The 25,068-nt window shown below is 41.7% G+C and overlaps 1 protein-coding gene across 4 annotated transcripts in view; it reads right to left on the reverse strand.

Moving 5' to 3' along the window:
- PTPN11 (protein tyrosine phosphatase non-receptor type 11) overlaps positions 1-16,273 on the reverse strand; it is a 67,799-nt gene extending 51,526 nt beyond the window's left edge. For 2 of the 4 annotated variants that reach the window (XM_040250837.1, XM_040250839.1), the window contains exon 1: positions 16,037-16,266. In XM_040250837.1, coding sequence (XP_040106771.1) covers positions 16,037-16,050 — 14 coding nt within the window. In that variant the 5' untranslated portion in view covers positions 16,051-16,266. Of the gene's footprint in view, positions 1-16,036 lie in introns of all 4 variants that reach the window. The other 2 variants (XM_040250836.1, XM_040250838.1) reach the window with 2 other exon arrangements.
- Positions 16,274-25,068: the final 8,795 nt, after the last annotated feature.

Genomic DNA, 25,068 nt, shown 5'->3' on the forward strand with positions numbered 1-25,068 from the left:
TATCATCCCAACATCCCATACTTTAGCATACAGCATGATTACTAAACTTTTTTTTCTTTTCAACCTTGCTCACGATTTCTTTGATCTGTGGTTCCCACCTGAGTCCTCACAGCCCTAGGGAGTCAAAAAGCAATAACAGAGGGTTTCCAGTTACTTATAACTTCTCAAAAAGTACAGTGAAAATCTTACATTAACATTCAATTTGTCTACCTATATAAGCCAGTTAGAATGTCAAATCTCTTTTGCTTTTGGCTACAAAATAACGTATTACTTGATGTGGTAATCTGAAGCTGAGTGGGGGAACACACATATAACTGAGAAAAAAAAAAAAAAACACATGCAATAGAACAGAACTAATATTTAAAACTAAACTGAGGGCCTTCCATGGTGGCCTAGTGGTAAGAATCCTCCTGCCAATGCAGGAGACATGGGTTTGATCTCTGATCTAGGAAAATCCCACATGCTGCAGAGCAGCTAGGACCAAGTGTCACAACTATGGAGCCTGAGCTCTAAAGCCACAGCTACTGAGCCCACGTGTCACAACTACTGAAGTCTGTGTGTGCTACAGAGCATGCTCTGTAACAAGAGAAGCCATCACAATGAGAAGTCCAGGAACCACAGGTGGAGAATAGCCCCAGGTCACTACAACTAGCGAAAAGCCTGCAAAGCAACAAAGACTCGGCACAACCAAAAATAAATAACTAAATAAATACATTAAAATTTTAAAAAATAAATTGAGACAATAAATAAGATGTGACTATATACACTGAAAAGTTTCACCAGGTACTTAGGAAAATTAGCCCAGAACAATCACTGTGACACTTGTTCTAATGAAACTATTACACTTTAAAGGCAAATGGGAAAAAAAATCTTCAGTGCCTGCAGGAAAATCAAATAACTTGCTACAGGAAACAAATGAGACTAGCATCCGACTTTTCAAAGTCAACATATACAGCAAGTTGACAAATGAACAAGAATTTTTTAATAACTCAATGAAAGAAAAGTGTAAACCAAGAATTTTATATCCAGCCAAGTTATCTTTCAACTATCAAAGCTATAGAGAAAAACAAGTTTCAACATACAAGAACTAAGGGAATGCTGCACATATCAGTCTTTCCTGATGAATCTCCTAGAGGATAAACTTTATCTGAGCAAATGGTAACAAGCAACATTGACAAAATACCTGACAGTGGGCATTTAATAATCTGTAAGTGTACATGGACAACTGAAACAAAGACGGGAATGGGAGTAGAAGGCTAATGCACAGTAGTTACATACTGTCACACAGCAGAAATACTGCAACCAGAAAACAGGAAAGGGAAAACAATAAAAACCTCATTGTTGGGGAACTAGGATCCCACATGAGCCCTCTTGATCTCCACAGCTGAAGAGTCTGTGTGTTGCCAGGAAAGATTCCCCAGTGGCACAACTGAGACCCAACACCGCCAAAATAAAAACGTCACTGCTATATAGTGAAAGTGAAAGTCACTCAGTCATGTCCAGCTCTTTTGTGACCCCAGGGACTGTAGCCTTCCAGGCTCCTTTGTGCACGGAATTCTCCAGGCAAGAATACTGGAGTGGGTAGCCTATTCCTTCTCCCGCAGACCTTCCCAATCCAGGAATCAAACCAGAGTCTCCTGCGTTGCAGGCAGATTCTTTACCAGCTGAGCTACCAGGGAAACCCCATTGCTATATAGGCAATAGGTAACAGATGGGTATTTAAAGATAATGAAAAAAATCTGATAAGCCTGATAATGAACGTTAAATAACCAAACAGAGGGGTATAAGTACTAGAATTAAGAAAAAAGACACAAACCTTCCAAAAAACTATTTTCAACAAAAAACTTTTAAATACACATCTTAGAAAAAAATTACACACACACACATATCTTGAGACAAACAATGCAAGGAAACACTATATACATACAAGACCCATGAAAAACTTGGCGGTTAGAGGCACTGATCCTTGCACAGTTGAAAATCCATATTTATACACAGCCCTTCATACCCACTGTTCTGCTTCCAACCACATGATTTCAACCAGCTGCAGACTGTGTTGTACTGTAGCACATACTTATTGAGGAAAATCTATGTTTAAGTAGACCTGTGCAATTCAAACTTGTGTTGTTCAAGGGTCAACTGTAAGTATAAAATATTATGACAGAATTGATACCAAACCTATCAATCCTAACAATAAATGTAGATGAGGTTGCTATCTATTAAAAAAATTAACAAACAACAAACCTATGAATATTTACGTACAATCACCTTTATGGAGCAAAAACTATAGGAGATGCAAGGAAACATACTAATAACAGGAGATTTTAATAGTTCACATCCAATACAAAATAAAACAGACTAAGAAAATAGGTAAGAGATAGAAAATCTAAACAGCGTAAACAATATGGTAGATATATTGTGCATATGTTGAATTCCACACCTTGATAACAGTCACGTATTCTTCCCTGGTGCCCAGAGAATATTCATAAAAACTGATCAGATATATTAGGTCACAAAGAAAAGAAAACAGTAACTCCTATAAAGTAGAAGTATTACAACTTAATACCACTGTATCATGACTGGTCAACAGAAAATAATAGAATTCTATATCAGCAAAACTACCATTTAATAGAAGAACCTGTGATCACTTTTTAAAATCCAGATGCACATCAGAATTATCTTAGAAGTTTTTGAAAAATACAAATGCCCAGGTATTGCTTTTTTTCTCCAGATGTGTTTCTAATGAGCAGCCATGCTGCAAAGCAACTGGACTATACAATTATCTTTTACTTTTATCTAGTTTGTTTCACTTTATCTATTTCATATACAGTGCTCCCATTTTATTTAGTCTCTGTTTTCCATTTTTTCATATATAGCCATATATGTATTATACACATATTACATGTCTATATATACATGTATATGTATTTTAGAAAATTTATATATATATTTTTGCCTAGCTAAAAAATTTATGACATTTTGATTCTACTTGTTTGATGTAGTATGAATAGAATGCTAGATTTCATGCAACAAACAACAAAAGTTTACTGTATAGCACAGGGAACTATAGTCCGTATCTTATAATAACCTATAATGGAAAAGAATCTGAAAAATAATGCATGTGTATACATATAAATGAATCATCTTGCTGTGCACCTGAAGCACTGTAAGTCAACTATATTTCAATAATATATATATACTAAGAGAAAAAAGTATTACCAAATACACTATCATAAAGCAATAAAACCGAATTCTACTAACATAAGCAAAAAACTGAAAGGCCCTTCTACCCGGAAATTTTAAAACCTTCCATTAAACAACTGTTAGATAAAGGGGAAAATATAAGCTCAAATTACACAATTTGTAAAAAATAATGGCCACAAAAACACTATGTATCGATATTTATAGCATACAGCTAATGGAGTGGTCAGTGGGAAATTCCCTACACAAACACTAACAATAATAAAAAAATAAATAAAAAATAAAGTCCCCCCCCCCAAAAAAGGCCAAAGTATACCACAGGGAAGGAAACATATTTTATAAAGCTGAAAGCAAAAATCAAAGAAAACAAAAAGGTAGCAGATGTAATTAATAAAAATTCTGAATTCTTAAAATTAGCAAAATAGACAAACCACTAGTTAACTTATTCAGGAGTACAAAAACAAGAAAAAAAAATCACAAATACACAAAATAAGAAATGACAAGGGGGAAATAACCATAACCACTGAAACAGAAGAAGCACAATTTTTTAAGAAGCTACTTCGCAAACTGGTGTGCAAATAAATTAGAAAATCCAGATAAAGTGAATAATTTTCTAAGGAAATACAGACTGCCAAAACTGGTCCATTCGAGAGAAAATGCAGGCAAACCAATCTCTATATAAAAACAGAGCAATTTTAAAACTGCCCCACAGAAAAGCACCAGGCTTTTTGTTTGGTTTCAAAATGGAATTCTATCAAACTTTCAAAGACCATACCATTCCAATGCTCTGTAATTTATTCCAGAGAAGCAAAAGGAAAAGAAAATGCACCACTTCCTTTCATGAAGCAAGTATAACACTGATATCTATACCAGATAAAGACAGCTACTTCAGTGATATGGAAGGCATATACCTTGATCCTGATTCAACGAAGATTCTAACTATGTTTAAATTATAACAATGGTTATATCACAGTATTTGAAAACTCCTTAAACCTACAATTCTCAGGTTACTGAAGTGAATAAAGGGAAACCACTTTGTCTCCCCTCGGTGGACGCATACTGCAAGCTCAGCGGTTGCTCCACTTAGGCTGGTCACCCCACCTGGGCCCCACCACCTACGGGAGACCTGTTCCCTTACTGTCACCACTGTTACCTCCTCTTTGTTTTTCAAAAACAGATTCTTAGAAGAATTTCTCGGGTTTGCCCTCAACCTCACCACGGGGAGGGCTGCCTCAAGAGCACTGTTTACTGCTTCTAGCAAGATCTTTTTATTTGGTTATCCTGTTTTTCACTCCTGTTTCATCTTTCCTTATCTCAGCCAGCGACTTTAGGCAGCTCTAATTTTGTATAGAGTCGATGCCCTCTAGGATCCTGCTGAGCACACACGCTTAAAACTTTCTAAAACCTTTTAAAATTTATTTATTAAAACAGCACAGATAGGCATGAAATTCAGAGAAAAAAGCCCAATTTTCCATAGACTCCCAGCTGTATTCGTCAAAAGTAACTACAATTAGCAAGTTTCCTGTAACACTGAGAAACGTCTCATGCATATACACACACACACACACACACACACTTATCTACATGTGCACAGGTGCACACTCCATGCCAGGCTATGTGAAAGACACACACAAATAGAATCCTGATCTACACCCTGATTTTTTCACTTACTACAACACAAAGATCTTTCTATATGATCTTTCTGTTCTTTTTAATGGCTATACATTATTCCATTATTAGAATGTACTATTCATAATTTAATCCCTATTAAAGGACATTTATATTATTCCTAGATTTTTGTTAACACAAATAATGCAGCATATCATACCCTTTATAATTATCTTTATACACGTTTACAAGTATGTTTGTAAATTAAAACTTTAGAAACAAAACTGTTTTGACAAGAGTGTTTTTTTAACTCTGACAAATCTGCCAAACTGCACTCAAAAGAAGGTAACAGTTTCAACTCCCATGAAATGAGTGTGAAAGTCCCTGTTTTCTCCCAGTTTTGCCAATACTACATATATTACCAAACTTTTTCATCTGAGTCATGGAAAATGGTACCATTCTACTTTGCATTTCTGTGTGAGACTGAGCAATTTTTCATGTTTTCAGACCTTTTTTTTTTTTCCTTTTCTGTGAGTTTTCCGCTTGCCATTGTTCATTTTCTACTGGATCTTTTTTCTTACTCATTTAAAGGGGCTCTTGATAGAACTAGAAAAATGATCCTTTATTATATGTGTGACAACATTTGTCTTAGCATTTTTCCTTTTTTACTCACTTGTGGTTAATTTTTTTGCCCCCAAAGAAATGCATCTTGGCATGATTAAATTTATCAGCTTGCTCCTTTATGGCTTCTGGGTTTCTTGCTACGTTTAGAAAAACTTAACTCACAGCAAGTTGTTGTGAGCTTGAAGTAAATTAATAACAAATAAAATGCTTAGCACAGAAAAAACTCTAAGGACTTTCACCTTGGGAACTAGGAATTCTGTTTTAGGTCAGAATAAAACACTTACAATAAAGGCATAGATTTTAACAGGACCCTTCACAATAGGTACTAAAAAGACAGGGTGACTGGAATAAGAAAGTAAATAAGACAGAGATGAGAATTTACATCAGGAAAGAGTATGAAGACAGAGAAGGCATAATTATATGTTTACCACTAATAATATTTTTTAATTGGTAGAAAATTGCTTTATAATGTTGTGCTTTTTTCCTGAGGTACAATAACACAAATCAAGTCATGAAAAGCGTTAGTCACTCAGTCACGTCCAACTCTTCGCAACCTCATGGACTGCAGCCCACCAGGCTCCTCTGTCCATGAGATTTCTGAGGCAAGAATACTATAGTGGGTTGCCGTTTCCTTCTCCAGGGGATATTCCTGACCCAGGGATCGAACCCGGGTCTCCTGCATTGCAGGTGGATTCTTTACTGTCTGAGTCAGCAGGGAAGCTCTCTCCCCTACAAATATTTCAGATTTAAATTAAAAGTTGCAAATTATAAAACAGAAAAGACTTCTCCATGCTCATATTATTACATACATTTTTTTCTCCTCAATTATGAACTAGCTCTGACGGCAAGGAAAAAAATAATTTACTGGCTATTATTTATTATGGCTGGTTAAAACTGCGGCCACGGGGCTTCCCTGGTGGTCCAGTGGTTAAGAATCCGCCTTGCAATGTAAGGGACATGGGCTCAATCTCTGATCCAGGAAGGTCCCACATGCCATGCAGGCAACTAAGCCCATGCACCCTAGGGCCCGTGCTCCGAAACAAGAGAAGCCACCACAGTGGGAAGCCCGCGCACCGCATCTAGAGAGTGGCCACCCCTCTCCGCCACTAGAGAAAGCCCACACGCAGCAACAAAGACCCAGCAGCCAAAAATAAAAATAAATAATAAATACATACTTTTCTAAAACTGTGGCCACATTTACTGACTGTTTTCCATGGGGCCAGCATACAATGTAGACTCCAGAAATCAAATTTTTAGCCTTTACACTGTTATTTATTTCTAAAAATTTCTAGAGCAGGACTGAGTCTAGATGGTCTTCATTCATAACCATGTGTTCCCACCTTTGTATATTTTAAAAACACAACATTTATGTAGAGTATCCTGCTGAGGCTGAGAGACATTATAAAAGTGACTGCTGAAGGTAGGGCTAGGTAACCACCACGGACACTCATCAGGCAGACTGGCACAGGAGAAAAAGCAAGTGGTCTCTTTACCCCTTTATTAAACAAACTATTATTGCTTCATTGCCAAGTTCTAATTATGCCTATCATGTTATTAAGAGGGAACAGAGGAGAGTAATGTTTACCGGGGAAACTCAGTAACTGGCATTTAGCACAAAGGCTAGACAGAGTAAGGGCTTAACAAACACTGGTTATCACTGTTGTTATCATTATTATTTTTGGTGGAAGATATACAGATAGATTCTTCTCTTGCATAATTATGTCAGTTTCACATGGCCCATTTTGACGTATGAATCATTTATTTTACACTGTCTTTGCAAAAACTGAACTTCAGGGCTCAGGGGCTGTCCCCACGTTATTTCGAATGGTGTATCATTAGAAATTGAAAGTTCTACAACATAATCCACCCACTTGAGTTTTGATATATTGTAAACTCTCCTTTCTGAGCTATGCTTTTCAAAAAGTTCTTTGTATTTACCAGAAACTTTTTCCCAGTTGCATATTTAATATTTGAAGTTCAACGACTAGCAGTTTTGTGACTTGCAAAATGCTCACCTCTAACACAGAGCCATGGCACCCCAGTCCAGTACTCTTGCCTGGCAAATCCCACAGACAGAGGAGCCTGGCGGGCTGCAGTCCATGGGGTCGCTGAGGGTCGGACATGACTGAGCAACTTCACTTTCCCTTTTCACTTTCATCATTGGAAGAGGAAATGGCAGCGCACTCCAGTGTTCTTGCCTGGAGAATCCCAGGGACGGGGGAGCCTGGTGGGCTGCCGTCTATGGGGTCGCACAGGGTCAGACACGACTGAAGCAACGCAGCAGTGGCAACACAGAGCAGTTAAGAGTTCATTCAATCCCTGAGATTTTAGTGAGGGAGGGTAGAGGATATGCGTGTACCAAGTCGCTTCAGTCGTTGTCTGACTGTGCGACCCTATGGACTGTAGCCCACCAGGCTCCTCTGTCCATGGAGATTCTCCAGGCAACACTGGAGTGGGTTGCCATGTCTTTCTCCAGGTGATCTTCCCAACCCAGGGGCTGAACCTATGTCCCTTACATCTCTTGCGCTGGTAGGCGGGTTCTTTACCACTGAGCCACGAGGGAAGCCAAAGAATCGTGGAGTTAATAGGTTTAATATTAGACTATAGAGCCAGCCTCAAGGATGACAGAAACACTTGTAATAGGAGATACCGAGGCCACACATCTCTAAATCCTGCCCCCATCTTCTGCTTCATGTGAATTCAAACAGCAGAGGTCAGTCTCCCCAAATCATGTAAATGTATCTATGTCACCTCAAAGGAGGGGAAAAGGGCATTTGGGTTTATCAGCAAGGTAGGTCCATAAAAGATGAGAAGAAACAGATAAATTTCAGTCTGCCTAACGTCTACCGTAGACACTTGGTGAAAGATAGATGCCTGAGTTAATTTTGGGGAATGAAGAAAAACCAGGGAGGAGAAAAGCCAGAGAGGAAGGGCACAGGAGGAAAAATCACATGCAGAAGAGGGGAAGAGAGTTCTCTTCTTTATTTTTTTCTCAATGCCCTGCCACAAGGCATGCTGGATCTTAGTTCCCTGACCAGGGATCAAACCAGTGACCCCTGCAGTGGAAGTACAGAGTCTTAACCACTGGGCCACCAGGGAATATGAGCGTTCTCTTGTACACTGTAACTCCCACAAACCTGCAGGTGCTTGACAACCCCTTCTAATTGGTCATCCTCTGGCACCATTTTTTAAAAAACTTTTTAAAAATTTTATATTGGGTATGGAAATGGCAACCCACTCCAGTACTCTTGCCTGGAGAATCCCATGAAGGGAGGAGCCTGGCAGGCTACAGTCCAGGGGTCGCAAAGAGTCGGATACAACTGAGCGACTTCACTTCACCACTTCATAGCCAATTAACAATGTTGTGATGGTTTCAGGTGGACAGCAAAGGGACTAAGCCATACTTGTACATGCATCCATTCTGCCCCAAGCTCCCCTCCCGTCTAGGCTGCCACATAACACTGTGCAGGGTTCCCTGTGCTGCGCAGTAGGCCCTTGTTGGTTATCCACTTTAAATATAACAGTGTGTACATGTCCATCTCAAACACCCTAACTATCCCTTTCCCCATCCTTCCTCCTGATAAGTTTGTTCTCTTAGTCTGTGGCACTATTATTTATTAAGATTCTCAGGTCATAACATGGCCCAGGTGGGTACCACCCATCTCACAGAAAGAGCTGAAAACACATACACACTCACACAACCCCAACACTTGTGGAAAAAAGAGCCTCCAATCAATGTGTGAAACAAACCAGCCCTGTGCTGAGTGGGCTTGAAGAAAGGAAAGACAGAATCCCCCACCTCCAGGAGAGTTTACTAACCCAAACTACTTGCCAAAAATGTACATCTCTCATTACTGAACACAGATTCTACAAAGGCCTAGCTCACTGAGACCAGGCTCTTCTTTATGTCAAATGAGTTTAAAAAAGAAAATGCTGATGAACCAAAAAGAAAACACAATGATGCTGATTATTTTATCCATGCGTCCCCTTCCCCCCAGTGATGTGGGGAAACAGTCGAGCAGGCTGTTAATTTCAGGAACTTATTCTCAAGGCTCTATGCTAAGAAAGGAGTTTAAACTAGGGATTCAAAGTCTAATTTCAGTTTCTTGCCTAAATATAAAGTAATACTGGGTATGGTTTTCTTACCCGCTGCTCCAGAAAAAATGATTCTTTGTCCTTGGGGAGAAAGCTTAGAGTGGTACTTTCTGCAGATTACAAGAATGTTCCTTTTTTCCAATTAAATGCTAATTTTCTATGGGGAAAAGGATGAGTCAAGAGGGAGGGGTAGTCGATAGGGAAAAGGATTCTAGGTAACAAAGGTTAGAAAAAAAGTTAAGGCAGTTTTTCAATGGTAGTAAAGAGCTATGGCTTAATCGATCGTTATCTTTTCACAGAGTTTCATTGGTCAGCATCTCTGCTCTGATGACAAGGCATTAGAAACTGCCTCCCAAAATCTTTCCACAAATGGCTTCTACCCTGTTCAAAGTCTCGTTTGTCTGCTCTCCCAGGGTCTACTTGAGCCTCTTACAACCCTCCCTTCAGAGCAGCTAGAGGGATATTTTTAAATAGACCAGCTCATGCCACTCCCCGATCACATCCTTCTATGGGTTTGAGCTGCTCTTAAAATACAATCCAAACTCTTCTCTGTGGTCCACGTGATGCCGAGGACCTTAATAATCCCTGCGTGGTCTAGTCCCCACCTACAGCCCCAGTGTCAGCTCCACCACGTGCTCCTGTCTGTCCGTCAAGCACTCTGAGAACTCCCCACCTCAGCACTTTCACACTCGCTGTTTCCTTAAAACCTGGACACTCAACGCCTAGTACAGTGGCCCCCATACGTAGTAATCCCCTAATAACTAAGTTAAATCCCACATTCGTGAATGAATAAGTCAAGGTTCCATTAGAGTGGGTCAGTGGAATGACAAAGGCTTGGATCTATAGTCTACTATTTTAAAAATAAACATATTGCATGTGGGTATAGGTATGTGTATATAAACAGACATATACACTGTGTGTGAACGTGTACATCAGTACACAAGCATGTGTGTATTCTAAACAGTACGCTCTATACTGACAAATTTCAGTTTCAGTTTGGTCCTTCTTTCATCAAACTCATTCTATGTTGGCCTACAGGTCTGTCTCCCTCTAAAGCCAATGCTACTTGAAAACATGAACTGTGCCTTTCATATTTCAGCACTGCCAAGAGTTTGCTAAATGTACATCACCCTCGAAAACTCACTAGTGAACTGGGCTGCAATTTTAGGGTATTTGAATCCATTTCGGGGTCGGGGGGGTCTCAAACCCTTGGCTGTAGTCCACTACTGCCACAAAACCTACCAAACATCAGTATTTGTCTTCCCCTTCCTTAAAAAGGGCAGCACTGGAGGGCAAGTGATGTTTGTGTTTCCCAAAGTGAAAAAGGAATAAGCACAGTGTCTTCTATTGTTCTGCTGCTGCCTAACAAAGTACACCAAGGCCCACTAGTAACAATTACAAACAAGGGTTGGCTCTGCTTTTCCAGATCTCGTGTGACTCTCTAACAGTCACCACATTGACCACGTGCAAGAGGGGTAAGTAATCTTAACAGTGGGCCTTGCATTTGAGCAGCTCTGGACAAAAACCCGAGTTCTGGACGTTAGCAAAGACAACCAGTTTCAACTGGAAAGACACAGAGCTGTTATTTTTCAGTAAGGCAAGTTTATTGACTCCCACAGGAGATAAACAAACATGGCCACCAGGGAGAGCCTGGGACAAAATGTACTTGACCTGCAACAGATAAACCAAAAGCTTAGAGTTAGAGAACAAGCTAAATTTTCTGTCCCTCTCAGTACAAGTCATCAGACAGTCTCTCCCAGAGGAACAAAAGCAAACGCCAAAGATGTACCAGATGCTGAAGGATATAACCTGTTTGGTCAGCCGGGTGAGGCAGAGTAGAGCAGCCAAGCAATCTCAAAATCTAAACACAGAACTGCCATCACGCTATTACCTGGGGTGGTTGTTGTTTAATGGCTAAGCCATGTCTGACTCTGCAACCCCGTGGACTGCCAGGCTCCTCTGTCCATAGGATTTCCCAGGCAAGCATACTGCAGTGGGTTGCCCTTTCCTTCTCCAGGGGATCTTCCCAACCCAGGGATCCAATCTGCGTCTCCTACATTGGCAGGCGGATACTTTACTGCCTAGCCACCAGGGAAGCCCATGGCAGAGGCGGGGTGGGGATGGGGTGGGGCTTGTCATTTAATTGCTCATGACTTCCTTTCCCTTACCTGTGATGCTAAGAGGCATCAGCATACTGAATAGGAAATTTTAATTACTGAATGCATAGAGACACTAAACCCATGAACTAAAAAAGATTAGTTTGATAATTAAGCTACACAAAATTCAGGATATTCGTCACTGAGGAGTCAGCTCCTATGATCACCTCCTCAGAGACTTTTCCTAAACCCATTATCAAAACTAACCACATTCTCCACATTTGCTTTTTTCGGCCTCCCAGAAGTTATTACTACCTGAAATAGTCTTATTTATCCATGGGTTTGTTCAGGTTCTCTCTCAGTCATGAGAACAGCAATCTTTGCCTACTTTATTGCCTCATCCTGCCTGGTTCAGTAACTACTTGGTGAATGTATTAATTCTGAGGTTAAACATCATTTGAAAAAGAACAATTTGAAGACTGAAGACACCATCTGATTTCAAGACTTGTTATAAAGCTACAGTGATCAAGATCCTGCAGTATTGGCATAAAGACAAATAGATCAACAGAACAGAAGAGAGTCCAGAAATAGACCCATGTACAAATGGACAACTGATCTTCAAAAAAGGTGCGAGTTCAGTAAAGACGGACAGTCTTTTCAACAAGTGGTGCCAGAACAACTGAATACTCATATGTAAAGAAGAGAAGATATATCCACAGCCCATACCACATACAAAAGTTAACTCAAAGTCAATCACAAACCTAAAACTATAAAACTTGGAGAAAACATTCGAGACTTAGATTAAGCAAAGATTTCTTAGGAATAATACCAAAAGCATGATCCACTTTTTTTAACTGATAATTTTGACTTCATCAAAATTAAAACCCTCTGTTTAAGACACTGTTTAAAAAAATGAAAAGACAAGGTACAGACTAAAAGAAAATGCTTGCAATTCTGATCAAAGACTTGTATCCAGAATAAAAAAGCCCTCAAATTTCAATAAGAAAACAAACAAGTAAATTTTATTTTTTACACATAAACTTTAAAAAGGAAAATATTTAATCAATAGATGTACCACCAAAGAAGAGATACAGATGGCAAACAAACACATGAAAAAAATGATCAACATTATTAGTCACCAGGGAAAATACAAATTAAAATTACAATAAATATCAAATCAGTATGCTGTACACCTGAAACTAATATAATGTTACATGTCAATTATACCTCCATTAAAATATTAAATAAGTAAATTAAATTAAAAAGTACTGATATAGGAAAAAACTACAATGATACACCTTTACATGACTGAAATTTAAAAACTGACCACACCAAGTGTTGGCCAAGATGTGGAGAAACTATCATTCTTAATACACTGCCAGTGGGAACATTTTGAAAAAGTTTGGTAGTTTCTGAAAAAATTAAATATACATCTGCTCAAACAGGGGCTCTGTATCAACCTAGAGGGGTGGGATGGGGAGGGAGATGGGAGGAAGGTTCAAGAGGGAGGGGACATACGTATACCTATGGCTGATTCATACTGAGGTTTGACAGAAAACAACAAAATTCTGTAAAGCAATTATCCTTCAATTAAAAAATAAATAATTTTTAAAGTAAAAAAAATTGTAAATCAACTACACACCAATAAAAAATTTAAAAAATTATATCTCCTAAATATATATATACACATCTGCTATGTGATTCAGCCATACCAGTGATAAGGATTTATCAAAGAGGAATGAAAGTATACATCCATGTAAATACATGAACACGGACATTCAGGAGAAGGAAATGGCAACCCACTCCAGTACTCTTCCCTGGAAAATCCCATGGACAGAGGAGTGTAGTAGGCTACAGTCCATGGGGTCGCAAAGAGTCGGACACGACTGAGCGACTTCACCTGACTTCAAACTCTGAAACAACCCAAATGTCTACCAACAACTGGATGGAAAAATGAAGGGTGGTACAGGCATACAGTGGAATATCACTGATCAATAAAAAGGAACTATTTGCCATACACAACATAGATGAACCTCAATATAATTTTGCTGAGCCTAAGAAGCCACACACAAAAGTCCACTTGTATAAAATCCTAGGAAATGCAAACTAACATATAGTGACAGAAAGCAGAAGAGTGTTTGCCTGGCAACAAGGAAGGGATCATAAAGGGTTCCAGGAGCCATCACAGGAGTGATGGATATATTCATTATCTTGATTGTATTGCTGGTTTCTTGAGTGTATACATGTGTGGAAACTTATCAAATTGTATGCTTAAATATATGTAATTTGTGGCATGTCACTTATACCTCAGTAAAGCTGGTTTAAAAATAATAAAAGACCTATGATCTGAAAACTAATAATAAATAATCCCCAATTGTGTGCATTGTTGTTGTTATTTAGTTGCTAAATCATCTCTGACTCTTTTGCAACTCCATAGACTGCAGACAGCCAGGCTCCTCTGTCCATAGGATTTCCCAGGCAAGAATACTGGACAGGGTTGCCATTTCCTTCTCCAAGGAATCTTCCCCACCCAGGGATCCAATCCGAGTCTTCTGCATTGGCAGGTGAATTCTTAACCACTGAGCCACCTGGGAAGTCGTGCATTACAATCATTTGTGTGTGTGTGTGTGCATTACAATCATAATCTGACTTATTAGGGGGCACATATTTCTCTTCCATAACAAGCATGGGAGGGCTGGAGGAGGAGAGGAGGAATTTCATTTCAAACTGTCATCTTTACCACTTGCTCCTTTGGCTCTTCTCACACTTCCTGGCTTCTAAATTAACCAGTTGGACAATGTAGGGTCTATTACTACCCAGCCCCTACCCCACCCCCAGTCCCCAGACTTTTTGTCTCCTAAAAGAAGCAGATCCTTACTTGTCTGGAAAAGCAGACACAAGGAACAAAAGGCTCAATGACTATTTGACAGATTAAAGAATAGAAAACTGTTTTATTTAAATGCTCTCTAAAGAATTAGAACATTTGAGGCTATACCCTGTTCTGCTGAAATGCAATTATATATTACCCAGATCTGTAAGCACTTGCCAGAAGACCTGTCCAAATCACTCACTGCTTGAGTTTTCAGTTTTCTCCTTTCACTCTTTTCATCCCATCAACGAATAATGTGCAGGTGTATTTCTGAGAAGACATTCCTAATGCTTTGAAGTCTCTCAGTCAATAACCCCAACAGCTTGAAACAGTTTTCCAAATGTCTAAGACAGTGTGAATCCTATACAGAATGACAATACAATAGCAGGATAATCATCTAAAAACAATCGATCATACTAATATTTAACAACAAAATTAAGGCTTACAAATGATTGGCAATAGTTATAACAGCAATTAACAGTGGGGTTCTGTCTCCACCACTTGCTGATTGAGTGACCTTAGGCAAGAGTCAGACAGGACTGAGCGACTAACACTACAACTAGAACTACTAGGCAAGCTGCTTAACTTCTGAAATTCAATTACTCTCTTTAGAGCGGGATAACAGTACCTACCTGATAGAGTTATAAGGATTAAATGTGTTTGGCATACGGTAAGAGCTAAATAAATGTTAGCAATTAGTAGTATAGTTACTCTGAACTTTCCAAGGATCTCATTAACTCACTCATCTTCCTTCTGACTTCTAGGTTCAAACCCTGTCATTTACCAGTATGTTTCTTCTGAGCCTCAGTTTCCACATCCGTAAAACGGAGGTAATTAATGTTACCTGACTTTTAAGGTTGTGGTGAAGGATTAAAATAACTAGAGATACGATCCCTTCCCTCCCACCTCCCAAAGCGAAGATCGCAGAGGAAGGAAATACTTCTAATAGCTGCAGATATAGTCAGTTTTTCCATTTCTGGCACGTGAGGGGTGGGGGGTGGGGGGGAAGAAGATGCAAAGAGGCATACAAAGTGGTCAAGGACCCTGAGTAAAGCCCCCAAATGCGCGCAAGACGCAGAGCGACCCAAAAAGGCTCCACTATCGGCCTGGCCTCGCGCAACTCTCTCCTCTCCCCTACCGCGTCCCGGGCCGAGGAGCCTCCCCTAAGTGAGCGGGGTTATTTCGGAATCACCATGAGGCAATTCTCATGAGGCAATGGGTCAGGAATGCGGCGCGCCGAGCCGGGCCGCTAGCGTCCGCGGTTCCCCGGGCGGCTTTACCTGCCCCCGTCCTGACGGGCATCCCCAGGGCTGCGGGAGCCGGAACTCCGCGGAGGCAGGAAATGAATGAGGACCCGAGGGGTTGGGGGCGCGCTAGGACCGGGCCCCGGGGCCCTGGAGGGCTTAGGGGGCTGGAACGGAGCCTGCCCCGCGACCCCGGGCGGGAGTCCGAAGCCCAGCCGGGCCGCCCCCTCCCGGGCGGAGCTGACTGAAAGCGGCGGGGGCCGGGCCGAGGCCCGGGCTAGGCCCTCGGGGCTCCTCACCTCCGCGATGTCATGTTCCTCCCGCCCTCCGGCTCCGTGACGAACCGGCTCCTTACTCAGGCTCCGCTGGGCCCGGTCACATCGGGCTGGCCCGAGGGAGGCCCGCTCCGGACCGGACGGGGGGGGGGGGCCGGGCAGAGCCAGCCGGCCGCGCGCAGACCCCCCTCAAGGCCTGAGGAGCCCGGAGACTGTGCAGCCGCCCCCCAAGCCCGGTTCGCTCCTCCTCCTCCCCCCGCCCTTCCCTGCCGGCTCCTCCGTGACGTCACTCCCACGCGACGCCCGCCGCTACTTCCTGCTTCCATTCTGCGCTGAGGCTGGTCATGGCAGTTCAGTGGCTCTGTGGAGCCTCCGCCGCGCTGTTCCCAAAGGACCTTCTCATTCTCCTTTAGATCTTGGCGTTAAACCGTGCCTTGTGTGTTCAAAGTTACACGCAGTCGCGTGAATTGGTCCTATCTGCTCCCACAGCGTCAGTTTCCATCCCTGCGCTGTGAAGTCGAATTTCATTCATTTCATTCCTCAAATAGTTGTTCCACTTACTGCTGTGTAACCTTAGGAAAGAGTATTGGGTCACAGAGTCGGACACGACTGAGCGACTGAACTGAACCTTAGGAAAGTTGATTTCTGTGAGCCTCCATCCTTGATTTCTGTAAAAAGAGAATAGTAATTGTATTTTCTTCTTAGGATTATGAGGACGATTAAATATGTAAAATGTTTAGAACTAGGCCTGGTCTGTTTAATAAGTTATCGGTAAAAAAAAATCCGCCTGCAGTGCAGGAGACCCTGGTTCGATTCCTGGGTCGGGAAGATCCCCTGAAGAAGGGAAAGGCTACCCACTCCAGTATTCTGGCCAGGAGAATGCCAAGAACTGTATAGTCCATGGGGTTGCAAAGAGTTGGACACGACTGAGCGACTTTTACTCACTCTCTCCTGTAGTTATTGGGGCTTCCCTGGTGGTTCAGATGGAAAAGAATCTGCCTGCAATGCAGGAAATCCCAGTTCAATCCCTAGGTCGGGAGTATCCCTTGGAGAAGGGAATAGCTACCAAATCCAGTATTCTTGCCAGTAGAATTCCATAAAGAAGCCTGTGATGCTACCGTCCATGGAGTCACAAAGAGTTGGACACAACTGAGAAACTAACTTTGACTTTTTCACTTTTTGTGTGTGTAATTATTAGCTCTATTATCATTAGAAGAAAACGTGAGCGTTTTCTGTCTGCTAGGCACTGATTTTCCACTATAGAGATAAAAGAGTGAACTGAAAAGACAAAAATCCCCGATATTCTCATGGGAGAAGCTACAGTAATCGAGATAAATAAAACAATTGAGATAATACCCCCAATACCCATCTCCCTTCTTTTCTCCATTGCCCTTTATATTACTTTAAATGGGGGTATTTAGGGAAAGCTTCACTAAGGATGATATTTGAGTCATGGAGCAGTCTAGTAGTGAAGTTGCTCCGTTGTGTCTGACTCTTTACCACCCCATGGACTGTAGCCTACCAGGCTCCTCCATCCGTGGAATTTTCCAGGCAAGAGTACTGGAGTGGGTTGCCATTTCCTTCTCCAGGGGATCTTCCTGACCAAGGGATCAAACCCAGGTCTTCCACATTACAGGCAGACACTTTACCGTCTGAGGCACCAGGGGAGCCCTGAGCAGTCAGTGGAAATTTAGAAAAAGAGCATTTCAAGCACAGGAGGAGGCCAGTGCAAAGGCTCTGAGGCTAGAGGCTGACTTCTGTATTTGAAGAAAAAGGGAGAGCATTGCAGGCAAATTCTTCACGAGTCTGATCCGCCAGAGAAGTTGGAGCACATCAGGAGGTGGGGGATGGGGGGTGATATAGGAGATGTAGGGAGTGTAGTAGGAAATGAGCTGAGGAAGGGGTACAGATGATATAGGGTCCAAAGTCTATTGAAATAAATAGTAGGGACTTCCCTGGAAGTCCAGTGGTTAACTCTCTGTGCTTCCAATGCAAGGGACTTGGGTTCCATCCCTGGTTGAAGAAGTAAGATCCCATAGGCCAAAAAAAAAATTTTTTTAATCTAGTAAAAAAAAAAAACAGAAAAAGATAAATGAACAGTAAAATGGAGAGTCATTAAAAGATTTTAAGCAGAGAAGAATATAATCTATGCTTTGAAAGTATTCCTTTGGGTACTTTGAGTAACTGAATCACGAGGGCAAGCCTGGAAACAGAGACCAGTTCAGAATACTGTAACACTGGAGATGATGGAGATGAGGGAGCTCAGACCAGAGTGAGACGGTAGAGCTTTTTATCTGAGAAAAATCTGCCCCTGTGATTCATGAAAGGCCACAGATCTAGTACATGGCAGAACCAAAATTCAAACCCACAACTGCAGAGCTCCAAAATCCTCATTTTTTTTCCCTCCCAGTGTTCCCCACATCATTCCTATACAAAGAGCTCTCATACAGTATGCTAATTTCTTCAGCACTGATGCTACCAAAAATTCTTACAAAAATTGTCTTTAATATATGCCAATTTAAGCCATTGATTTTGAACAAGCAGTTGTCCAGCCTGTTTCTTTTCATTCCCCTGAATCTGGCCACCGAGATGGCAAACAACATCCTATCTGATCTTAAGCCTGAAGGCTTGTTCTCTCCACCTATTCACCACATAATAGCTCTGGTAATCTAAACTGCAAAACTAGTCACTCCTTCAGTTGAACACTTCAATGTCTTCTCACTGCTTTTAAAATATGGTCAAAAAATTTTTTTTCTGGACTTTCCTAGTGGTCCAGTAGTTAAGACTCCATTCTTCCAATGAAGGGGGCACTGTTCAATTCCTGGTTGGGAAACTAAGATCCCTCATGATGCAGCGTGGCCCCCCAAAAATGAAAACATATATAAAATGCACAGTATGCAGCTTGAGTTTTTAAAAGCATTTGAGTCACCTGGTTTGGTCCCTGCTCACTTTACCAGCCCCTTTTCTCCCCACCACTCTATGATCCAGCCATGCTGAATGACTTTCAGTTCTTCTCAATAGCCATGTTCTCTTCCACCTCAGGGCCTTTAAACAATCTACTCCCTCTCCTTGGAGGATTCTGACCCTCCCCATGAACTCTAGTCTATGCCTCTGATCTCAGGCTAGTAGTCATCTCCTCTGGAACAGAAAGAATCACTTCATTCTCCCAACACAATTTAGATGGTCCCCAAGACACCTGGTGGCTCAGATGGTAAAGAATCTGCCTGCAATGCAGGAGACCCGAGTTCTATCCCTAAGTCAGGAAGATCCCCTGGAGAAGGGAATGGCAAACCACTTTAGTATTCTTGCCTGGAGAATCCCAAGGACAGAATAGCCTGGCAGTCTACAGTCCATGGGGTCACAAAGCATCAGAAAGGACTGACTGACCAATACTAAGACACCTATTGTAGCTTAGAACTGAACACACTCCATTATAAATCTAAGATACAATATCATATGAGGATTAAGTTGTTAGTCTCCAAAGTTTAGCTTGCCTGGGCGTCCTCAGACGAGTCACTTGGTTCCTCTGTTTCTCAGTTTACTTCTCTGTAAAATGGAGAGATCAAAATACTACCTACCATCAGTTCAGTTCAGTCACTCAGTCGTGTCTGGCTCTTTGTGACCCCATGGACTGCAGCACACCAGGCCTCCCAGTCCATCACCACCTCCCGGAGTTTACCCAAACTCATGTCCATTGAGTCGGTGATGCCATTCAACCATCTCATCCTCTATTGTCCCCTTCTCCTCCTGCCTTCAATCTTTCCCACCATCAGGGTCTTTTCCAGTGAGTCAGTTCTTCACATCAGGTGGCCAAAGTATTGGAGTTTCAACTTCATCAGTCCTTCCAATGAATATTCAGGACTGATTTCCTTTAGGATTGACTGCTATGATCTCCTTGCAGTCCAAGGAACTCTAGAGAGTCTTCTCCAGACTACAGTTAAAAAGCATCAATTCTTTGGCGCTCAGCTTTCTTTATAGTCCAACTCTCACATCCATACATGACTACTGGAAAAACCATAGCTTTGTAGATGGACCTTCGTCAGCAAATGTCTCTGCTTTTTAATACACTGGTCAGTTGGTCATAACTTTTCTTCCAAGGAGGAAGCGTCTTTTAGTTTCATGGCTGCAATCACCATCTGCAGTGATTTTGGAGCCCAAAAAAATAAAATCTGACACTGTTTCCACTGTTTCCCCATCTATTTGCCATAAAGTGATGGGACCAGATGCCATGATCTTAGTTTTCTGAATGTTGAGTTTTAAGCCAACTTTTTCACTCTCCTCTTTCACTTTCATCAAGAGGCTCTTTAGTTCTTCACTTTCTGTCATAGGGAAGCATCATCTGCATATCTAAGGTTATTGATATTTCTCCTGGCAATCTTGATTCCAGATTGTGCTTCATCCAGTCCAGCACCTACTATAGGGTAAGCATAAAAAATAAAAGAGTTAATGTTTATGAAGTACTTAGAACAGTGCCTGGCAAAGTCAGCATGTGATAAATGCTGGTTATCGTTAGTCTCTTTTCAAAAGTAAACTGTAAGCTTTTTTTTTTTTTCTTTTGGACGCACTACATGGCTTGCAGGATCTTAATTCCCTGACCAGGGATTGAACACCGGCCACAGCAATGAACGTGCCAAGTCACCATTGGACAGCCAGGGAATTCCCAAACTGTAAGCTGTGTGAGTGAAGAAGCCATTGCTACCCCAGTATCTTCTATGTTCTATACACTCAACAGCTAGAATGATCTTTCTACAATACAGATCTAGTCATGTCCTTTCTATGAAAGAAGTTCAAAGCCTTTACTACGAGTGAAAATTCTTCCATGGGGCCCTTCTAAACATGAACTATGCCTACCTGGTCAGTTTCATTTACCTCAACTTCTTCACATAATCTGGTAGTTTCCAAAGGCCTCTGGCTGTTTCTTGTATCCTTGTCTTTCAAAATTTAATCCTTCTTAACAATATATCCTTTAGGGGACTTCCCTGGTGGTTCAGTGGCTAAGATTCCACACTCTCAATGCAAGGGGCCCGGTTCGATCCCTGGTCAGGGAACTAGATCCTACGTAGCACAATTAAAAGATCCTCCCTGCAGCACCTAAGACCCAGTACAGTCAAATAAAATTTTAAAATTAATTAATTAATTAAATACCCTTTAAGTTCATCTCCATCTGGGAAACTGAACATCATGCAAGATTCAGCTCCAACTCAATCAGCTCTGCTAGGAAACATTCACTGCACACATCCCTTGACTACTTCCTCAAAATAAAATAGAAACCTCTCCCTGGAAATTCCCTGGCAGTCTAGTGGTTAGGGGGGCTTCCTAGGTGGCTCAGTGTGGAAAGGAATCCGCTTGCCAGTGCTGGAGCCACAGGAGATGCAGCTTTGATCCCTGCATAGGGAAGATCCTTTGGAGTAGGAAATGGCCACCCACTCCAGTATTCTTGCCTGAAGACTCCCATGGGCAGAGGAGCCTGGCGGGCTACAAGTCCGTGGGGTTACAAAGGAATCAGACATGACTGATCAACTGAGCATGCCCAGTGGTTAGGGCTCAGTGCTTTCATTACCATGGGCCCAGGTTGAATCCCTGGTTGGGGAACTAATGTGAACAGAAAGCAAAAACAAAAAAAACTCTCCCTAAACTTTGGGATTTGCCTGTTCATGCCTCTGTCAGTCCTTAATATTGTTGGTTGATTTCCTGTCTCTTCCCCTAGATCAGGAGCTCTTCTTAAACTCATTGTCTTCATCTTTTTATGCCCAGAGCCTAGCACAGGCATGAACAAGCTTAATAAATATTCCATTCAGTTCAGTTCAGTTCAGTCGCTCAGTCGTGTCCAACTCTTTGCGACCCTACAAATCGCATGACGTGAGGCCTCCCTGTCCATCACCGACTCCCAGAGTTTACCCAAACTCATGTCCATCGAGTTGGTGATGCCATCAAGCCATCTCATCCTCTGTCGTCCCCTTCTCCTCCTGCCCTTAATCTCTCCCAGCATCAGGGTCTTTTCCAATGAGTCAACTCTTTGCATCAGGTGGCCAGAGTATTGGAGTTTCAGCTTCACCATCAGTCCTTCCAACCCACTCCAGTATTCTTGCCTGGAGAATCCCATGGACAGAGGAGCTTGGTGGGCTACAGTCCACGGGTCCCAAAAAGTCAGACACGACTGAGAGACTTCACTTTCACTTTCACTATCAGTCCTTCCAATGAACACCCAGGACTGATCTCCTTTAGGATGGACAGGTTGGATCTCCTTGCAGTCCAAGGGACTCTCAAGAGTCTTCTCCAACACCACAGTTCAAAAGCATCCATTCTTCAGCACTCAGCTTTCTTTATAGTCCAACTCTCACATCCATACATGACCACTGGAAAAACCATAGCCTTGACTAGACGGACCTTTGTTGACAAAGCAATGTCTCTGCTTTTTAATATGCTGTCTAGGTTGGTCATAACTTTCCTTCCAAGGAGTAAGCATCTTTTAGTTTCATGGCTGCAATCACCATCTGCAGTGATTTTGGAGCCCCCCAAAATAAAATCAGCCACTGTTTCCACTGTTTACCCATCTATTTGCCATGTAGTGATGGGACCAGATGCCATGATCTTAGTTTTCTGAATGTTGAGCTTTAAGCCAACTTTTTCACTCTCCTCTTTCACTTTCAACAACAGGCTTTTTAGTTCCTCTTCACTTTCTGCCATAAGGGTGGTGTCATCTGCATATCTGAGGTTATTGATATTTCTCCCGGCAATCTTGATTCCAGCTTGTGCTTCCTTCAGCCCAGCGTTTCTCATGATGTACTCTGCATAGAAGTTAAGTAAGCAGGGTGACAATATACAGCCTTGACGTACTCCTTTTCCTATTTGGAACCAAATATTCCTTTAGATATACTTTATTTTAATTTCTTCCTCAGCTACAAAAACAATACAAGTTCCTTGAAACAGATCAAATAAAACAGTGATTTTTCCCTGCTCTACAATGTATACACCCTCCATTCCCAAACCCCTACCAGAGTTAATGGTTTGGTGTGTATCCTTCCATACTTTTTTCTATACCTATACAAACACACATAGCCCACACTCACACTCACTCACACACATAACACATATAGGGATTTTTAAAAATAGAGTCTTAGTGTGCATATATATTTATGGGTTCATAATATGTATCACTGTGGATGGTGACTGCAGCCGTGAAATTAAAAGATGCTTGCTCCTTGGAAGGAGAGCTATGACAAACCTAGAGACTGCCTTAAAAAGTAAAGACACCACTTTGCTGACAAAGGTCCATATAGTCAAAGCTATGGTTTTTCCAATAGTCATGTGAGAGTTGGACCATAAAGAAGATTGAGCACTGACGAATTAATGCTTTCAAATGGTGGTGCTGGAGAAGACTCTTGAGAGTCCCTTGGACACAGCAAAGAGATCAAACCAGTCAATTCTAAAGGAAATCAACCCTGAATATTCATTAGAAGGAAGGACTGATGCTGAAGCTGAAGCTCCAATACTTTGGCCACCGGCTGGGAAGAGCCGACTCATTGGAAAAGACGCTGATGATGGGAAAGACTGAAGACAAAAGGAGAAGATGGTGGCAGAGGATGAGGTGATTAGATAGCATCAGTGACTCAGTGGACATGAATATGAGCAATCTCCTGGAGATAGTGAAGGACAGGGAAGCCTGGCATGCTTCAGTCCATAGGGTCACAAAAGTCAGACATGACTTAGCAACTGAACAACAACAATAATATGTATGCATTTGAACATACACATACATTTGTATATATGTATACATATAAAAAATAAAATTCTGATATTTTTTCCTCTTAAAATATAATGGGCATTACTAACAGAAGCAGAAGATATTAAGAAGAGGTGGCAAGAATACACAGAAGAACTGTACAAAAAAGATCTTCATGACCCAGTTAATCACGATGTGATCACTCACCTAGAGCCAGACACCCTGGAATGTGAAGTCAAGTGGGCCTTAGGAAGCATCACTAAAAACAAAGCTAGTGGAGGTGATGGAATTCCAGTTGAGCTCTTTCAAATCCTGAAAGATGATGCTGTGAAAGTGCTGCATTCAATATGCAAGCAAATTTGGAAAACTCAGCAGTGGCGACAGGACTGGAAAAGGTCAGTTTTCATTCCAATCCCAACGAAAGGCAATGGCAATGAATGCTCAAACTACCGCACAATTGCACTCATCTCACATGCTGGTAAGTAATGCTCAAAATTCTCCAAGCCAGACTTCAGCCATACGTGAACCATGAACTTCCAGATGTTCAAGCTGGTTTTAGAAGAGGCAGAGGAACCAGAGATCAAACTGCCAACATCTGCTGGATCATCAAAAAAGCAAGAGAGTTCCAGAAAAACATCTATTTCTGCTTTATTGACTATGGCAAAGCCTTTGATTGTGTGGATGACAATAAACTGTGGAAAATTCTGAGAGAGATGGGAATACCAGACCACCTGACCTGCCTCTTGAGAAACCTATATGCAGGTCAGGAAGCAACAGTTAGAACTGTACATGGAACAACAGACTGGTTCCAAATAGGAAAAGGAGTATGTCAAGGCTGTATATTGTCACCCTGCTTATTTAACTTATATGCAGAGTACATCATGAGAAACGCTGGGCTGAAGGAAGCACAAGCTGGAATCAAGATTGCCAGGAGAAATATCAATAACCTCAGATATGCAGATGACACCACCCTTATGGCAGATAGTGAAGAGGAACTCAAAAGCCTGTTGATGAAAGTGAAAGAGGAGAGTAAAAAAGTTGGCTTAAAGCTCAACATTCAGAAAACGAAGATCATGGCATCTGGTCCCATCAGTTTAGTTCAGTTCAGTTCAGTCGCTCAGGCGTGTCTGACTCTTTGCAACCCCATGAATCTCAGCACTCCAGGCCTCCCTGTCCATCACAAACTCCTGGACTCCACCCAAAACCTGGTACCATCACCTCATGGCAAACAGATGGGGAAACAATGGAAAGAGTGACTGACTTTATTTTGGGGGGCTCCAAAATCACTGCAGATGGTGATTGCAGCCATGAAACTAAAAGATGCTTACTCCTC

This window comes from Oryx dammah, unplaced genomic scaffold (assembly GCF_014754425.2).
Source record: "Oryx dammah isolate SB20612 unplaced genomic scaffold, SCBI_Odam_1.1 HiC_scaffold_12, whole genome shotgun sequence".
NCBI lineage: Eukaryota > Metazoa > Chordata > Mammalia > Artiodactyla > Bovidae > Oryx > Oryx dammah.